This window comes from Lissotriton vulgaris, chromosome 2_1, assembly GCF_964263255.1.
Source record: "Lissotriton vulgaris chromosome 2_1, aLisVul1.2, whole genome shotgun sequence".
In the NCBI taxonomy this organism is placed as follows: Eukaryota; Metazoa; Chordata; class Amphibia; order Caudata; family Salamandridae; genus Lissotriton; species Lissotriton vulgaris.
This window is the reverse complement of record NC_141687.1, coordinates 1,659,712,881-1,659,731,879: the sequence shown is the minus strand read 5'-3', so window position 1 is coordinate 1,659,731,879 and position 18,999 is coordinate 1,659,712,881. Positions and strand designations below refer to the sequence as shown.

The 18,999-nt window shown below is 45.9% G+C and overlaps 1 protein-coding gene across 3 annotated transcripts in view; it reads left to right on the top strand.

Moving 5' to 3' along the window:
* RCC1 (regulator of chromosome condensation 1) overlaps positions 1-18,999 on the top strand; it is an 89,315-nt gene that overhangs the window by 9,483 nt on the left and 60,833 nt on the right. The window contains exons 2-4 of one of the 3 annotated variants that reach the window (XM_086957575.1): positions 10,129-10,218; positions 10,312-10,404; positions 13,408-13,595. In XM_086957575.1, the coding sequence (XP_086813701.1) occupies positions 10,209-10,218; positions 10,312-10,404; positions 13,408-13,595 (291 nt within the window). In that variant the 5' untranslated portion in view covers positions 10,129-10,208. The remainder of the gene's footprint in view (positions 1-10,128; positions 10,219-10,311; positions 10,405-13,407; positions 13,596-18,999) is intronic. The other 2 variants (XM_086957574.1, XM_086957576.1) reach the window with 2 other exon arrangements.

Sequence of the window (18,999 nt, the reverse complement as noted above, 5' to 3'; positions counted from 1 at the left end):
CAGACGCTGCGCTGCATCTCGCACAGACGCTGCGCTGCATCTCGCACAGACGCTGCGCTGCATCTCGCACAGACGCTGCGCTGCATCTCGCACAGACGCTGCGCTGCATCTCGCACAGGCGCTGCATCTCGCACAGACGCTGCGCTGCGCCTCATCTCGCGCTGCGCCTCATCTCGCGCTGCGCCTCATCTCGCGCTGCGCCTCATCTCGCGCTGCGCCTCATCTCGCGCTGCGCCTCATCTCGCGCTGCGCTGCATCACACGCGCACACACACACTGCGCTGCATCACACGCGCACACACACACTGCGCTGCATCACACGCGCACTCACTGCGCTGCATCACACGCGCACACACTGCGCTGTTTTGCAGCGTGAATCTTTCTGAATTCACTATGCTGTGCATATTCCGCAATCTGGTGGTTGGGTCCGGAATCAGTCTTTTTTCCATTTTTTTTTTTTGTTTTGTAGCCCAGGTGGGCCTCGGCGTCCCACCTTCTGGTGTACCTTTGGTGACGTCAGCATGCTTCCGGCGGAAGCTACCACCCTTAGGCGCCATCTTCAGATTCTTTTTTCCGCCGTTGGGTCTGGATCGTCGCGTGAAGCTCCAGAAGTTTTGGAGGAAAAAAGGAGGAAATACAACTACTATTCGACGGTAAAGACCGGAAAAGATTGGGAGAAGACCATCAGAGAGGAGACGACTAAGAAAGAGAAGAGCATCAAGATCTTCGACGTCCTTGGAGGAATGCGCACACAGGGGGCCCCCTGAGCGCAGGGATGTACAAGACTCCATTTAAATTCTGCAAAAACTGCCACCACAAGTTCGCGCAGAAGGACCAGCACCCGGTCTGCAACCTCTGCCTGCCTATCGACCACGAGAGCAGAGACTGCAACGCCTGCTCTGTCTTCAAGCCGAAGACACTCGGAGTTCGTGAGAAGCAGAGGATAGCTCATCACACGATGCAGGGCTAGGGCCAGGCCCTGACGCTTTACGAACTGGGCCTCTCCACCGACGACTAGGACAACATCGCCGAAGGTCCAGCTGACTTCAAGGTCGCAGAGACCGATAAGGAAACGCCTGACAAGGTAGATGAGTCTACGACCCCAAAAACTCCCACAGGGCCTCGAAAGCCAGAGGCAGACTCTCGAAAGGCAGAGTCCAAAGCCTCGAAAGGAGCACCGGCGCCGAAAAGTTCTACGGCCGAAGCTGCATCCTCCGAAAAAGAGCCCAGCGGATCCTTCGAGAAGGACTCCCGGAGGCTGAAGACCGGCGAAAAGCAAAGGTCGTCGAAGCAAGCCCCCGAAAAAGGGTCTTCGACTTCGAAGGAAAAGGAGCTGAAGAAAGCTTCAACGCCGCCCAAGAGAGCAGTCGAAACGCTCGACGACAACCAGGCCGTGGAGATGCTGGGAAAGAAAAGAAGGCTCGAGGCTGCAATGCGGAACATCCTCCAGAGAAAGAAAGACTTCGACGAAAGAATGAGAAGTTACAAGATCCCCCCTCAAGGCCGGCAACGCCCATCGCTGAGGTGACTGAGCAGGAGGAGTTCGACGTCGAAGAGCCGCCAAACTCCGGAGCACGAGGACCTCTATTATACAGAAGGTGATTACGGGGATCCGCAGTCAAGCTACGGCTCAGGTTCCTTGACGGCCCAAGACCAGGATTGGCAGGACATCGAGACCGAAAACCCAGAGGAGGCTGTGGAGACACATCCTTTGAGGCCTTCGCCACCGGATGACATCGGGGCATACAACGAGGTCGTCCGGAAGGCAGCAGCAGCAGCTTATGGGGTTAAGCTAGAGGAGAAGCCAAAAGCAGATTTCCTGCTGGAAACATTGCTCCCCACACAGACAAGAAGCCAATTCCTTCCCATGCTGAAAAGTATCACAGACCAGGGGAAGGAAGCCTTCAAGGACCCGGCTACATGCAGATCAGTAACGCCCAGGACGGAAAAGAAATACAAATTCTCCTCCCAGGACCCGGCTTACATCAAGGGGTCCGTCACAGCTGATTCAATAATGGCTGCGACGGCCAGAAGAAGGGCCAACATCTGGGCCTCCACCTGACAAGGAAAGCAGGAGGATGGACCTAACGGGCAGGAAAATAGAGAGAAACGCCGCAACGCACTGGCGGATGGCGAACTCAAACGCCCTCCTAAACAGACATCAATACCAACATTGGGATGAGATGGAGCAATTGCTCGAGCACCTCCTGGAACAATACCGTGAGAGGGCATCACACCTTGTGGAAGAAGGGAAAAGCATTGCTAACTCGTGCCTGAAGACAACCTTGAATGGGGCTGAAACATCCAGCAGACTGATGGCTATAGGCATCACAGAGAGAAGGCAAGCCTGGCTCAGGATCTCAGGCTTCAAAGCTGAGGTTCAGAACAACATCCTGAACACACCCTTCAATGGTGACACACTGTTTGGAGCCCCAGTTGAGGAGAAGCTCCACAACTGAAGGACAACGAGACTGCAAGGTCCATGGGGACCCTGCAATTCAGGGGGATGAGAAGGGGCACTCCTACGCAGAGGCCAAACGGCAGAGGTGGAAACCAGCAAGGAGAATCACACCAGGCGTTTCACCAGGGACAACAGAGTGACAACCAAGGTCACCAGGGCCAGCAGAGGCAAAACTGGAACTACCAGAACAGGGGCCAGTCCTTTAGATCAAGAGGAAACGGGCGAGGGCAGAGGAGAGGCGGTGAACAACCCCCCTCTAAGTGACTGCACACGAGAAAAGGTGCTCACCCACTCGAACCCTCCGGGGTAAGAGCACGGAAAAACAAAGAGGAGAGGGCTACACGGACAAGACACAAAAGAACATGTAACTCCAGTAGGAGGCAGGCTAAGATGTTTTTCTCCAGGAGTGGAGAAAAATCACCACAGACAAGTGGATACTGAACATCATGCAGTTCGGATACTGCATAGAGCTGCTAAAGAATCCATCAAACAGAAAACCGAAGAGAGCACTCGGGAACAGAGCTGCGATTGCTCCAAAAGGAAGCTCAAGAACTACTCCTCAGAGGCCATCGAAACGATCCCATTCAAAGAACGGAACAGAGGAGTGTACTCAAACTACTTCCTGGTACCAAAAGTGGACGAAAGCCTGAGACACATCCTGGACCTACGGTACCTAAACAAATATGTAAAGACCCAAAAATTCAAGATGACTTCCCTACAAGTAGTCATCCCACAGATAAAGGCCGGGGACTTCTTGTCCACCATAGACCTCAAGGATGCGTACCTGCACATCCCCATGAACAGGCAGCACAAGCACATGCTAAGGTTCACAGTGAACAACGATCACTACCAATTCACAACCCTGGCTTTTGGTCTAAAATCCGCACCAAGGGTGTTCATCAAATGCCTCGCGGCAGTGGCCGCGCATCTGCGAAGGGAGGGGATACACGTGTACCCCTACCTCGACGACTGGATCGTAAAGGCAAGCTCTTACAGGACACGCAAAGGTCACGCACAGCAGGTCACGAGATCGCGAACAGGCCTGGGATTCTCCATACACTGGGGAAAATGCTCAATGGAACCGGAGCAGGTAAAGATATTCTTGGGTGCTCAAATCGACACCGTCCAATGCAGGGTGTCACCCAGCGAAAAGAGAACACTCAGCCTACTGAGGGAGAACCGTCACTACCAGAAGGGGCGAGCTCTGACAGTGAGGACAGTGAGCAAGATCTTGGGGATGAGGGCGTAATGCATACACCTGGTCCCCAATGTACGCCTACAGATGAGACCGCTCCAAGAGTGGCTACAACTGCAATGGTCACAAGCTACAGGAAGTTGGGATGATTCAGTGGTTGTAACGCACAGGGTGCAGGAAGAAATAAGGTGGTGGACCAAGGAAAGGATAACAGTAGGGAAACCTCTAACACCACCGGACCCAACAGTGACCATTACCACAGACTCATCCCAGAAGGGATGGGGCGCACACATGACCAAGCTCAGAGTGAGGGGCCTGTGGAGCCCTACAGATGCGGTCAGACACATCAATTACCTGGAGCTGAAAACAGTGTTGCTAGCACTCAAGGCCTTCCAGAAACACCTTTACAGCCAGAAGGTGCTGATACAAACAGACAACACCACAACTATGTTTTACATAAACAAACCAGGGGGAACTCTATCATTCCCCCTGTCAAGGTTGGCACAAGAAATCTGGAGATGGGCAATACCACTCAAAATAGACCTGCTAGCCATACACCTGCCAGGGAAGGACAATGTAGAAGCGGATTGGCTCAGCAGGCAGACTTCAGCATCACACGAGTGGAAACTCCATATACAGGAGACAGAGAAACTATTCAGGAGGTGGGGCACTCCGACAATAGACCTATTTGCAACCAGCCGGAATGCAAAATGCCAATACTTTGCATCCAGGCAACCAGAGGCACGATCACAGGGGAATGCCCTATGGATAAGCTGGTCAAAAACATTTGCCTACGCTTTTCCCCCGATACCACTGATCCCCAGGGTTCTCAACAAATGCATGCCAAGCAACATGACTCTGATCCTGGTTGCACCACAATGGGCCAGGCAGACCTGGTACTCTCAGATAATGGAGATGGCGCATGGGCCCCCCCCACAAGTTCTCAAAAAGAAGAGACCTACTCTCCATGGAAAACGGAGAAGTTTTACAACCAGAGCCGGAGAGCCTCAACCTCTCTGCCTGGCTCCTGAGGACTTGAAGTTCGCACATCTAAAACTACCAGAGAGCACCCTGCGGGTGCTGCGAGAGGCAAGAAGGCCCAGCACACGCAAATGCTATGGGGAAAATGAAAAAGATTCACTCAGTGGTGTTGCAAGAAAAAACTACACAGAAAACTGACCAGGGAATCTACGGTGCTAAGGTACCTCACGCACCTAATAAAGGCTAAACCAAGCTCATCCTCGCTAAGGGTACACCTGGCAGCGATTGTGGCATACACAAGAGGAGAAACGGGGAGAAGCTTCTTCACATCTCAAGTCGTAAAAAGATTCTTGGAAGGGGCTAAAAGAATAGCGCCACCAAAAAGAATGCCGCCAGGAACCTGAATGTAGTACTGACAGAGCTCATGAAAGCACCTTTCGAACCTATCCACAAAGCATCACTGCAAATGCTGACTATGAAAACAGCAATCACATCGCTACGGAGAGTGAGCGAATTGCAGGCTCTAACACTACAGGAAGCCTACATCCAGATACAGTGACCGGGTCGTAATGAGAACGGACCCGGACTTCATGCCGAAGGTGGGGTCAAGGTTCCACATGAATCAAAGTATTCAGATCCCTAGCTTCTTCCAAAACCCCACTACAAGCGCTGAGAGAGCACTCCACACTCTAGACGCAAGAAGGGCAGTGATGCACTACATTGAAAGGACGAAAGGACACAGGAAGACAAAACAGTTCTTCGTATCCTTCGCAAACAGTTACATGGGTAAACCAGTGACACAACACCATAGCTCGATGGATCGCACAGACTATACAATTCTGCCACAAGCAAGCGGGCCAGGAGCTAACTGGAGGGGCACAGGCCCACTCGACCAGGAAGAACGGAGCAACAATTGCCTTTCTGGCCAACACACCAATTCAGGACATATGCCTGGTGGCAACATGGGCTTCAGTGCACACGTTCACTAAGCACTATTGCGTGGATGTTCAAATGAACAAGGAAGCACAAGTAGGAAAAAAGGCGCTTCAACATATTTTCAACAACCAACGCTCATCTTCCACCCAACCGTCACAAAAGTAACAAAAACCACTACAAAATCTATGCACAGCATAGTGAATCCAGAAAGATTCACGCTGCAAAACGAATAGTTTCTTACCGGTCGGTGTAGTTTTGCAGCTTGAAGATCTTTCTGGATTCACTAGCGAACCCACACACCTCCGCCAGAAAGATGAGGCTGTAAAAGAAGGTGGTAACGCATAGAAAAGGAAAAAGTTGAAGCTTTCAAGATACGTGGAAAGAATTACGCAAAAAAAAAGAGGATTAACATTCATAGCCATGGATTCACTACAAGCACAAAAGAGAAAAAGAGACAGAAAAAAGAATCCGAAGATGGCGCCCAAGGGTGGTAGCTTCCGCCGGAAGCATGCCGAAGGTACACCAGAAGGTGGGACGTAGACGTCCACCTGGGCTACAAAAAAAGAGAAAGACTACAGTTCCGGAACCAACCACCAGATTGCGGAATATGCACAGCATAGTGAATCCAGAAAGATCTTCAAGCTGCAAAACTACACCGACCGGTAAGAAACTATTCGTTACAAACTGCACTTTCACACACACTGCACTGCATCACACACACACACACACACTGCGCTGCCTCACGCACGCACACTGCGCTGCCTCACGCACGCACACTGCGCTGCCTCACACCTGCACACACACTGCGCTGCCTCACACCCACCGCAGTCACACACTGCGGTGCATCACACACACACTGCGCTGCATCACGCACACACTGCGCTGCATCACGCACACACTGCGCTGCATCACGCACACTGCGCTGCATCACGCACACACTGCGCTGCATCACGCACACACTGCGCTGCATCACGCACACACTGCGCTGCATCACGCACACACTGCGCTGCATCACACACACACTGCGCTGCATCACACACACACTGCGCTGCATCACACACACACTGCGCTGCATCACACGCACACTGCGCTGCCTCGCGCACGCACACTGCGCTGCCTCGCGCACGCACACTGCGCTGCCTCGCGCACGCACACTGCGCTGCCTCACACCCACAGCAGTCACACACTGCGGTGTACATACATATATGTACATCTGCATAACACTATAAATACAAATATACTTGCATGCATACATATGCATCTTATGTGCATAACAGTTTGAAAACACATAACACTCGGTGCCATACAATTACACACCTCATACTTACACTCTACTCAATGCAACATAAATACACTACATATAATCACACACAGTTCCCCATAATTATAAGCTACATAATTAGTGATCTCAATGCAACATGCACTCCAAATACCACTCAGTACCACATAATTACATACCACATATTTACTATACTCGGGCATGTGGAATTCCTATAGCCCGACGCCCAGGACATAGGGTTTGGGGTCAAGGGCAACAAGTTTTCATGTGTATTTTGTCCTTTGCACAAGTAGGCCCAACCCCCTGCAGCGCAAACCCTTTGGCTGCCAGTTTGCAGTTAATGTAATATTTTTGCCCATGTTAATGCACCCATGGTCTATGTCTTTGCATTAAGTGCAGCTATATGGCTTTCGTGAATTCCCAAGAATTTACAGAAGTAGGACAAGAAACGGTACTCCTAGAAAATATTTGTGAACTGCATTTTAGCACGAGCAAATATGCAAGTGTAGATTTGCTCATGCGGAAATCTGAGTGTTTGCAAGTTCATTTTCCCTCCAACCACTTTTTCCCAACTCTGGAAGAAGGTTTGTGTCTGCCACTGCCCGGACTAAATTTCCAACATTTCTCAGTATAGGAAAATAATAAAGAGTTCTTGAAAACCATTAAAACATGCAAGTTAGTAGGTTTGCAGACTCAAAAGGGCATTCTAACCTTGGAACCATTGCTTACCACTACCTTAAGCTCAGTATGTAGTTCTGCGGAAACATGGCAACATAAGGGGATTGCACGTATTTAAATACTACTGTGGTATGAGCCCTGGCATAATCAGAGAGGCTAGATCAGAGCTCTTGTATAAGGAAATTGTTGCCATAATTTGTCACCGCACTACATTGCACCAAAGGGACAAGTGGATTTTGCTACAGGGCAAGTAGATTTATGAAGCAACCTGCCCCATGGACAAGTAGATATTTTATTAATTTCCACACCCCTGCCTGAATGCAACATACACTCCACAATACCATTTAATGCAACCTACTGATATAATACATAATTACACAGCCTCAATCTAACACTACAAATAATACCACTCAGTGCCACATAATTACACCTTATGTTTACACACAACTCAATGCAACATAAATACACTCCACATCATACCACACAGTTCCACATAATTATATGCTACACATCATACCACTGCACTCAATGCGCAAGGCATACCAAATAACACTGTGCCACATAATTACATGCCACATTATTATATACTACTAAATACAACACACTCCACTTAACATATTTATGCTACATAATTACACTACTCAATGCAACATACACTCCAAATAATACCACTCAATGTCACATTACATCCCACATAATTACATTCTACTGAATCCAACACACACTCCACACAATACCACTCGGTGCTACATAATTATATGCTACATAATTACACTCTACTCAATAAAACTTAAATGCACCCCTAATACCACTCAGTGCGACACACTTGCAAAGCCACATTATTACACTCTACTCAATACAACATAAATACTACCACAATAATACCACTCGGTACCACAAAATTACAGTCCACATATTTACACTCTACTCAATGCAAAATACATGCACTCCACATAAAGCCACTCTGTACCACATAATTACACATCACATTTACTGTACACTATAAAACATACGTACACTTCACATACCTGTCACATTTGCAAAAGTTTAATCTATTGGCATTATAAATGCCTAGGCTATTAATTTATCTATTTTCTAAAACAACACATAAATAAAAAAAAATTCAATTAACAATTCGAATAGCTCACACTTTTCTAATGCGAGACCTATTGCAATGCTGGTTTAAGAAAAGGAGGAGGAGACTAGCCCTTGCCCTCACTAGCCCCCCGAAGTCCTGGGCCCCTAATGAAGAGGGGGTGAAGCCTGTACTCATGTGGACATTTTGTGAACCCCTAAAGGACCCTGCTGCAGGAGTGGAGTGGCCTACAACCACGACCCCCTGGTGTCTTTGTGATGCTTGCAGGGTTGGATCTGAGCCTGAGGCTGTCCATTTCTTTAACCTCCTAGGGATGAAATGCTGAGCCAGCCCCAAGAACCTTGGTCATGCGGGGTGTACAATGAGCTCCACAGCAGGCGCATTAACCCACTGAAGCGGACAGTCCGTATCCGACAATCTTTGGATCTCTCAAAGGTTGGACTCGGCGGCCTGGAACCTACGGGGCATCGGGCCTGGCACCTTGTTGAGAATCTCGACCCGCCCCCGGTTAGCACCCTGGCAGCTCCTTCCTGGCCGCATTCCTGGGACGGCACACCTGTCACCAAGAGGGGCGGGGAGTGTACCCTAAGACTGATAACTCATTAATGTCCCAGCTGCGCACTCAGGGGGTGTGTGATGTCGCCATCCCATTGGTGAAACCACTCCTGCCAGTCACTTGGAGCTATGTTATGCATGTCCTCGATAGTGAACTCAAACAAGGCGTTACAGTCTGCTCATTGTCTACAGTGCCTGCATAAAAGCAGGGTCTACATTCAGTCGATTCTGCTCTGTGAGGGGACGTGCCCCTCCTCCGTGGCACCCCAGAAGGCACACGCAGCCTTTGGTGCCCAGGCAAGCGACACAGGTGAAGGTGTAAATATGCTAATGCCCTGACATGCCTATTGTGGATATAAGTCTCTCTGGGAATGGGGTGTATGTGGGAGGGCAAGGGGGCCCAATCCCATTCAGGGGGATACCGACAACCGCTCTCGCCCCCAATGGGTTTCTGTCAGACATGCCCACCGGGCAGGGAGGGAAAACCAGTGAAATGAGGGGAGGGGGAGGGGGGGGGGGCTCTGTGATTGGGCAGTGTCGGTGAATTCTTAAAAAGTAACGACCCATATTTCTTTTGGCTTCTACCATTTTTTGGGGGGGAAAGATATGGTGTTATAAGTTTATCGATGTATTGCCATCGTTTTGTTAGTGTGTATAATGAATGCGTTCAGAAAGCATAAATGCACTAGGTCTCACATTTACAAAAGTTTGAGCTATTGGCATTGTAAATGACAATGCCATTTATTTGTGTTAATTATCAAAGTAGATAAAAGGCATTGCCATTTACAATGCCAATATCGTAAACTCTCGTAAATGCGAGACTTATTGCATTGCAAATGCTTGTTTTTTAAAGACCTGCGTTTATTCGTGAAGTAGCATGGCACTTTCTTTAGGCATTTATGTCAGTGCTGCTCCCAAACTTATAAGAGATCTTTGTGTGCTCTGTAGATACCTGGGAGTCGTTGCCTCACAGCCATGCTGCACTTGTCCAGTCGCTTCACTTCTCATGGGCAGAACAGTTGGGACTAATGCACGTGGGTAATTATCTGATCTTCCAGTTTGAAAGGCTTGTGGGTTCTTTGACATTATTACTGCCAGTACTCTTGTAACCAACGAATGTTTCCTTTTTAGGGTCAGACAACACAATGGTGGCCAAGAAAACGGTTAAAAGAACCCTCTCAGTGGAAGAGAGAAATGCATCTTCTGAAGTCAAGAAAACAAAAGGTATTTGACTTGTTTCCTTCCCACCCTACTTAACTAGTTTCATCCGTAGTTCAGAAGGGGGCACTAACGTTCGGCATTAAGTGTTTGACTTTGTTTTACTAGAATCTGACAATCACAGCTGCAATATTACTGTAGAAGATACAATTTATTTACAATAATTGTGGAGTTTATTATGGGTAGACTCCACTGAAATACACTTGCATTGCTTAAAGAAAATTTCCAAATTACTTGTACTTTGTTACTTAGTCTTACTCGACCCAGTCGTTACTAACAAGGTGAATCCTGCTATAGAGGCAGAAACTCCAGGAGAGGCTAAAAATGCAAGCCCTGCCTGCTTCTAGCTGGTGCCATGAGAGAAATTGTATTCACAACATCCTCCTGCCACTACTAAGCACTGTGGAAGGCAGAGTGAGTGAGTGTGGTTGGGGGTGGGGGGGGGAGTAATGAGTAGAAATAGTTGTATTTATGTAGCGCTTACTACCTGTGACAAGGCTTTGGAGTGCTTTACTGCGAGCAGCACACCACTCTGGAACCCAAGGTTATACCGAATAAGTATTCTATATCTTTCTAGAGACTGGTCTGTTTTCTAGACCACCAACCTGGCACAAAGGACTTAGTGTGCCAATCTGAAAACAATGTTATGGCAACCATTCCACAACCCACTAAGTAGTACACAAATTATAATTTTTTTTATATATATTTAAATTCCATCTAAGTCTACTGTACACAATATGATTTTTAACCACAAGGCAAGTATGGCAGCATAAACAGTTACCAAAAGTGTGAATAATAGATACTACTCCATGATTGCTTCTGATTTATTTTAATTTTATCTAAAGTTTTATATAGCGCTGGCTAGACCCGGAGGTATCAGAGCGCTTTACATGAGCATCAGATCATAGTTACAGTTTACATCATTACAAAGGTTACACAGTTCTTAGAGCATGGCAACATAGTTACATGTAAGGTCAAGATAAACAATAAGCACAAATACGAAAGGAGAAAAGCAGGCAAAGGTGAGAGATTCAGGGGAGGGGTGGTTGGAGCATGGGAAGTAGACAGATAATGAGGGAGGGAAAGGGGAGGGAGTAGTGAGACGCAGCATGGGAAGAGGAGGGGAAGGGTGATGGGGACACAAACCGGTAGACGAGTCAAGGCAACGTCCAAATTCCAGTAAGCTGTGATCCCAGGGCAGACAAGGGGAGAGATTCAGGGGAGAGAGGATAGGAGCTAGGGAAGAGACAATAAGGAGAGACGAAAAGAAGTCTGCCTAAAGACCGACTGGGTAGGTGACGACCAAGGAGGGAATCCACGGCCCATCTTCCCTATAGCTAAACCAAGTAGCTCCATCGGGCGTCAGACAAAATAGTTCAGTCTCAATACATTGAGAGAGGAGGGAAGGAGAGACATAGAGGGAGGATGCGGTAGGAGACGACAGATGAGATGAAAGAAAGTGTAACAATGTGGGTCAACAATATACCAGAAAAGATCAACAAGTAAACATTAAATAGAACAGTCAGCAATACATTAGGGGAGGAGAGAAAGGTGAGATAAAGTAGTGGGGGATAGGGGAGGCAAGAGAGTGAGGATAAGGGAAGAGACAACCGTAGAGACGAAAGGAAGTCTGCCTAAAAACCGACTGGGTAGGTGACGACTAAGGAGGGAATCCACGGTCCATCACCCCTATAGCTAAAACCAGGTAGCTCCATCGGGCATCATGCAAAATAGTTCAGTCTCAGGAGGCGAGGGAAGAGGCTTACAGAAAAACAGGCTGGGGACAAAGGGCAGGGGCATGCGAGGGCAGAGGACAGAAGCTGGAAAGAGTAGGAGCGGAGGGGGGGGGAGGGTTGGGTGAAGTGGGAGTGGGAAGGTAAGGTATGGGGAGACGCTGGTGCGTAAGTTTAAAGTCCGGCTTAAATTCTGATCTAGTTTTAGCAAAGCAGAAAACAAAACCTATTTTAAGTTTGAGACCCTACACACCTGCTTACCTGTTTGAAAACTGAAGTTCTATATACTATAGAATAGCAATGTCTGCTATTCTCTTACAAGTCTAAGTGCCTCTGGTCTCCCGTCCCATTAGCCTTCTAAAGGGAAAGGGAGATATGAATCTGGACAACCTACTTCAGTGCCGCCAGGCATGGTGACTCCTTTCTGCCTTTCACCTTCTATGCTTGATTTTTATAGCAACTCATTGCAAAAAACCTTTAGATAAAACGGTTAACTTAAGTGGCCTGATGTCATTTTTTTTGGTTTCACAACATTGCACTTTTTGAGTATCAAACGAGGCAAGTGGATGTCGGCCTTCTACAAACTCTTGGAAATCCAGAACAAGCTAATGCAAAATGAGTCCGCATTGTAGATTAAATATTACATTTGTATTCATGGAAACTTGATTATCACATTGCAGAACAAGCTAATGTAAAATGAAAGTCGGCATTTTAGAGTAAGTATTGCACATATTTATATAAGCTTGATTATCACTTTGCAGAAGATATAAGCTAAACGTGTCATAATTCCTACATAGTCATAATTCCTACATAGTCATGGTTCTCATTGACTAGCATATGTAACTCTAGCAAAAATATGTCCAGAACAGAAAAACATAAGTTATAATAAACCATAAACGTGATAACTCAGGAGGGTTCTTGGAATTTCAGCCTTTTCATGGTACCCACCCAGAGGTGTACAGGTTTTGCATTTCCTATAACTTTTTTCTCTGATTAGTGATTGACTAAATTAGTAAAGGAATTAGAAGTAATTAAAATACTACTTTACAAATGGTGTAATTTTGTTTTTCCCTGTCTGCAGGTGACATGAGGCTTCTGATGTAGATCTACTTGATTGAACCATTAAAAAAGATTAGTCCTAAACTAGCAAAATTGCATGTCAGAAGTGCCAAACATTCACCTCCCATTCATCATAATATCCATGCATACAGGACACAGTAGGTTTTAGCGTGGTGCACATTTTCTGCATTTCTTAACCAACTTCTGTTTCTTTCAGTGACTCATCCATCCCATGGCACTGTTGGAGGATTGGTGCTTACGTTGGGTCAAGGCGATGTTGGACAGCTTGGCCTGGGCGAAGATGTCATGGAGCGGAAAAAGCCAGCCCTTGTAGTACTACCGGAGAAGATTGTGCAAGTGGTGGCAGGTGGCATGCACACAGTGTGCCTGAGCGAGACAGGCAATGTAAGTTCCCACTGCCGCATATCAATCTCTTGCATACCTATAAAGTTAGAAAAGGTTGAATGACAAAAGAAAAAAAACTAACTAAGCCAGTTCGTCTGGTGTTGGCCACCAGACTGTTGGCTTTGTCATGATTTTTGGAGAATTAAAAACTGGGAAGAAGCTCGTCAATACGGCCCTGATCAAAAAATATATTAGCCAAAACAAATGTTTAAAAAAAAAAACTCCACACATTACCGTAGTAATCCCTAATACATATGGAAACTACATGGTTTATGGATGTGATCCTTGTAAAAAGGCAGAATGCTGTCATTCAGAGTGAATTTAGCCAGTTGCTGAAGTGGGCTGACTCACTGCTCGATAGTGTATTCTATAATAGATGGAATTTGAATGACACAGCTACAGAATGTTCCTGCCATTTCGGGTTGGTTCACACTATGTCCTCGACCTGGATCACCCATCTTGTTGACCTGTGCTTGATCTGCTCCCCTCATCCCCTTCTTTATTGTTCCTCCCTTACCTTCTTTTCCCTTCTCTCTCTTACATCACACACTAGCAATGCTTGCTACTGTTTTCTTGGGCCATTCTTATGTGACCATTTGTGCCATTCACTAGCAATCCTGTTTTTTAGTTTGTAATCATTTAGTAATTTATTGTGAAATTTTGTAACCTGCAACTCCCTGTTTCCTTATGTAAAGCGCTCTGATACCTCCGGGTTTAGCCAGCACTATATAAAACTCATCATAAAAAATAACAGACCAATGGATGGAGAGGGCTAGCCGTCTAGTGTCTGAATTACACAAAGTGAAATAGAAAACCTAGGATTCATGGTGGCTTCCCTGCTTGATGAGTGATCGTAGGTGAATATTTTATTACAGGGCCTCTTTTTCTTCCTTATCACATGAGATCATCTTAAAATACAGGAGTTTAGGATATGCACTGTGCAAAAAACCTCATGTGTTTTCATTTGATAGACTAATGTTGCTCCATCTGTAATTAAAACTAGATTACTGCTTATCTGGCACATGCCAACTGACTTAGCTCTCCCAATGATAGTGCCATTAATGATTAGAAAGACATCTATAGGCTTCCCAATCGCCCCTGAGAACATCGGTTAGCATACGCCAGTGTCCAGGCATTCCCACACCATGTAGAAGTGAGCAGACCGCTTCAGCATGCTTTCGTGTTTAGCACACCAGCTCGCCAAACCTGCACCAGCGTCTTAAAGGTCATATGTAAGTAGTTTAGTTGGATGAGCCACGAGGAAATGACCTGTACCCTATGGGCTATGCTGGTGTCATCCAGGGGTGCTACCTATTATTCCCACCAGGCTCCAAGGGGCAGAAATGATTTGGGGGAGTGAATTGTGAGGGATTTATAAACCAAAACAAATGCCTTCTCAAAGTCTAGTAGGTGAGCCTTTGGGTCCCCCAGCAAGAAAAGGCACCCCAGAGCCACTTGCACCATGCAAAGGCGTTGTTAGTGCTTCAATGGGGCCTGAACTCTGTTCTGGGTTCACCAGGTGCGGTAGGACCACAAACAAGAGTAGCCAGTTTTTTAGCAAATAGTCTCACTTCAGAATTGATAAGTGAACTCGGGCGATAAGCGCACTGATTCAAAGGTTGGCCCGGTTTAGGTAAGACCATGATGTTCGGATGATGTCTTTTTAAAAAAAAATTTTTTTTTATTCTTGGGTACAAGGCCACCCGGCCAGCCAGCTCCACAGCAGGACCTGTTTAAAGTTCCTACAGTTTGTAATTCTATGTGGAATTGTTCTAAAACATCTTCTCAAAGCAGATTATGCCAGCCCTGCTACTTTTCTACCTTACGATCAAAATATGCCCACTGGAGGCAGTCATAGGAGTCCTGCACCACAGCTGGTGTTCTTGGAATTTACTTTAAAGGCTAAGCTTGTCACGCTTGCTTATCACTAGCTAGCCTTCAAGAAAGAGTATGCCGAATGTAAGAAAGTGGCTCTGTATATACTGGACCAAGTAAAGTACAGTGTGTACAGAGTCCACAGTGCCCAGAGGTTTGCCAGAGGCTAAAGTTGGATATAACCTTACTCTCTACAGTGGTAGCTTGGTCGAGCAGTAAGTCCGTATCGGAGGACAGTGTAAAGCATTTGTTGTACACACTCATTTGGCAAATAGTCTCACACACGCAAGAACTGAACTCTAGGCCAATTGTTTTGTATTAAAATATCTAGTTTTATTTTAGAACCAACAAGGTATAAAAATATACTTTCTCCGAATGAGTTACTTCAATTTAAATACTTTTCAAATAGGCAATAGACTTTTAAGTACAGTAGTTATAGTTTCAATTGGCAACACCATTTCAAACACAATGCAACACTGAGATCAATGGGAATTTCTAGTTCAATGCAATTAGTTACTTTATAGATTACTTTTCTAACCACAGGACTGGATCCTAGATTGAGTCCTGGGACATCTGTAAACAGTGGAGTAACATTGTATTTTAAAAGTTGACACTTAGAAACTTTTTCACATAGAAACACCAATGTCCTCCTACGGGAGGAAATTCACTTAGCAGGTAAGTAGTGTTATTGTTACTTTTTCTTACTCCGTGTTGGATCCTGGATCCAGCACTGGTGCATCTCCTGTAAACAATTGAAAGAATGCGTTCAAGTCAAACAGGTGATTTTTAAGGAATGTTTGTAGTTTTTGAAAATGGACATTTAGAAACTTTTCTGGTGAAAACCAGACAATGGATTCCTATGGAAGGAAATTCAAGTTACTGGGAAGTACAGTTAAAATTACTTTTCAGTGTCCGTGTTGGGCTAAAAGATGCAGCACTGGGTTCTCTCCTGATAACAGGTGAGTAAATCTGAATTCGTTGTTCAGCTGATTTTAGAGGAATATTTTAAAGTTCCAAAACTCCACACTTCGAAGGACATTTTACGGTCCTGCGGCAATATGGCATTTTTAAAATATTCAAACAAAGAATTAAAAGACCTAAACACCTCTTATATAGAATTCACTGAAGCACAGGAAACGGAAATACTTAGTATCCCAGATATATCTTGCACAGTGGCATCTTATGATTCCAAGAAAGTCACTACACCTCACTGTCTCAATGAGCCTAGTGCTCGTAATCAACTGAGTGCCATCTATTTCAACGCCCGCTCTATTCCTAAACACTCAGTAGAGCTATGGAGCCTCTTTGATTCTACGGCTCCTGATATCTGTTTTGTCACGGCGATCTGGCTACATGAACATGCCTCTCCTGATGTGCATATTGCCTTCCCCCTCAATATAAAGTAATCCGAGCAGATAGGAAAGAGACAAGAGGGGGTGGCCTACTAATTGCTTCCACCCACGACTTGAACACCACTGTCTTAGAAAGTCTGATTCATAGCCACACAGAAATGAATATCTTTAAGATAAACTGCCTCTCCAACAGCTCCTGAAGAGGGGCCGTAATCTACCGCCCCCCAGGACCAAAAGGCAACTTTTCCGATTAATTACTAGACCATTGCACCGCCTGCACTAGTCTCAGATCATTTCCTTCTAATTGGAGATTTTAATCATCACAGAAATGCTATCTAATTCCGACACCGACAAGCTGATCTCGAATATGAACACCCTTGGTCTCGCCCAGTTGGTCGTAGGATCCACACATAGTGCTGGGACCTTCTTTAAACTAACATGTCCGGAATTATAGTGGAACCACCACTCCCATTACTATGGACAGACCACTATTTACTGAAATTCGCCATCCCCTCATCTACGATCAAAAACGACCATGAAAGCAACCTTATATTGCGAAGGCCATGGCGCAAAGTTACTCTGCCTCTTTTTTCAAAACACTTCTGCCTTGATCAGACAAGCTCAGAAGTTAGTGTAAACCAAGCTGCATATATTCTTCATATAGCCATTTCAACTGCACTTGATATAATTGCCCCTCTCAGTCATGTGAAGATGATGACTAGAACCGCCCCTTGGTTTACCGACCAATTAAGAATGACCTAGTTCTCGTGTAGAACTGCTGAACGAAAATGATCTAAAAGCAAAAACCATCCGACTGCGAAAAAATATAAAAAAACTACATGGCTACATGAATGAAATAAAACTGGCAAAAATAATTTTTCATAGACCGGATAAATAAGGCTGAAAATTACTTTTAAGAACTTTATCAAATTTTGAAGAAACTTACAACCCCTAGTAATCAGCTGTCAACCCCTGTCTCAAGATTGGACTGACTCCCTTTCTAAATTTTTTGAGGGAAAAATTGCCATTCATCACTCATCTCAACAAAACCGTTTCTTTTCTGAAGGTATGCCCTGTATGTCTCCTGACCCACTCATATTTTGAAGGCATTAATTAAATGTGACATTCAGTCAGTTACATCTGTCCTGCAGAAGATGAAATCTGACTTTCCCACTGACCCTGTACCTTCAAATTTGTTCTCCACCATCGCTCTGGTATTGTTGGAAAATGTAATCCGTCTACTTAATAAGCCACTCTCAGATGCAGATCTCCCTAAAATATGGAAAGTAGCCAGGGTGAGACCTATTTTTAAAAAAAAAAACTATGGGCGACCCAAAACTTCTCCTAAACTATCATCCATCTCTCTACTTCCCTACTTTGGGAAGATGTTGGAATCCCTTATTAACCAACAGCTTGTTAACCATCTTGAGAATAATGGACTTTTAGACTCTTCACAGTCTGGTTTTAGGGCGGGGCACAGTACTGAGACCGCATTGGTTGAGGTTACTGATAACATCAGGCTGGCCTTTGACAAACATCAGTCATCCTCGTCCTACTCTACCTGTCTGCCGCCTTTGACACCATCTCCCACAGCATCAGCTTTGGGAAATTGGTGTCAGAGGAAATGCCCTGAAATGGTTCAAAAGCTACCTATCTGACCGTGTAACAACTGTCCAGATAGGAAACTGCATTTCATGTGAGAGACCTGTCAAGATGGGAGTGCCACAGGGCTCCATTTTGAGCCAGACGTTTTTTAACCTGTACATGACCAACATCCCCACCCCCCTCCCTCTTCCTGGCTAGGGTGATCAGAGCCTACGGATTTTAAGTCATATCATATGCAGATGACACAAAGATCCCGGTCGCCTTAGGCCCGACCCTATGGCAACCAAGCAGTGTTTCAAAAACTCTGTCCCACGTGGATCGGTGGATGAGATCTAACCACCTTCAACTACATAGCTACATAGTGGTAAGTCGTAGATTATGCTCTTTGGCAAGGCCATGGAACATTGGGAACATGACTGGTGGCCAGCCAATCTAGGCCCCTGCCCAACCTCCAAGGAAACTATCCGCAACCTTGGTTTATACATGGACAACCAATTGTCCATGAAAAGCTAAATAGATCATGTCATTGGCACCTGTTTAGGTGTAATGTGCAGTTTGTGGAGGGTTTTCAA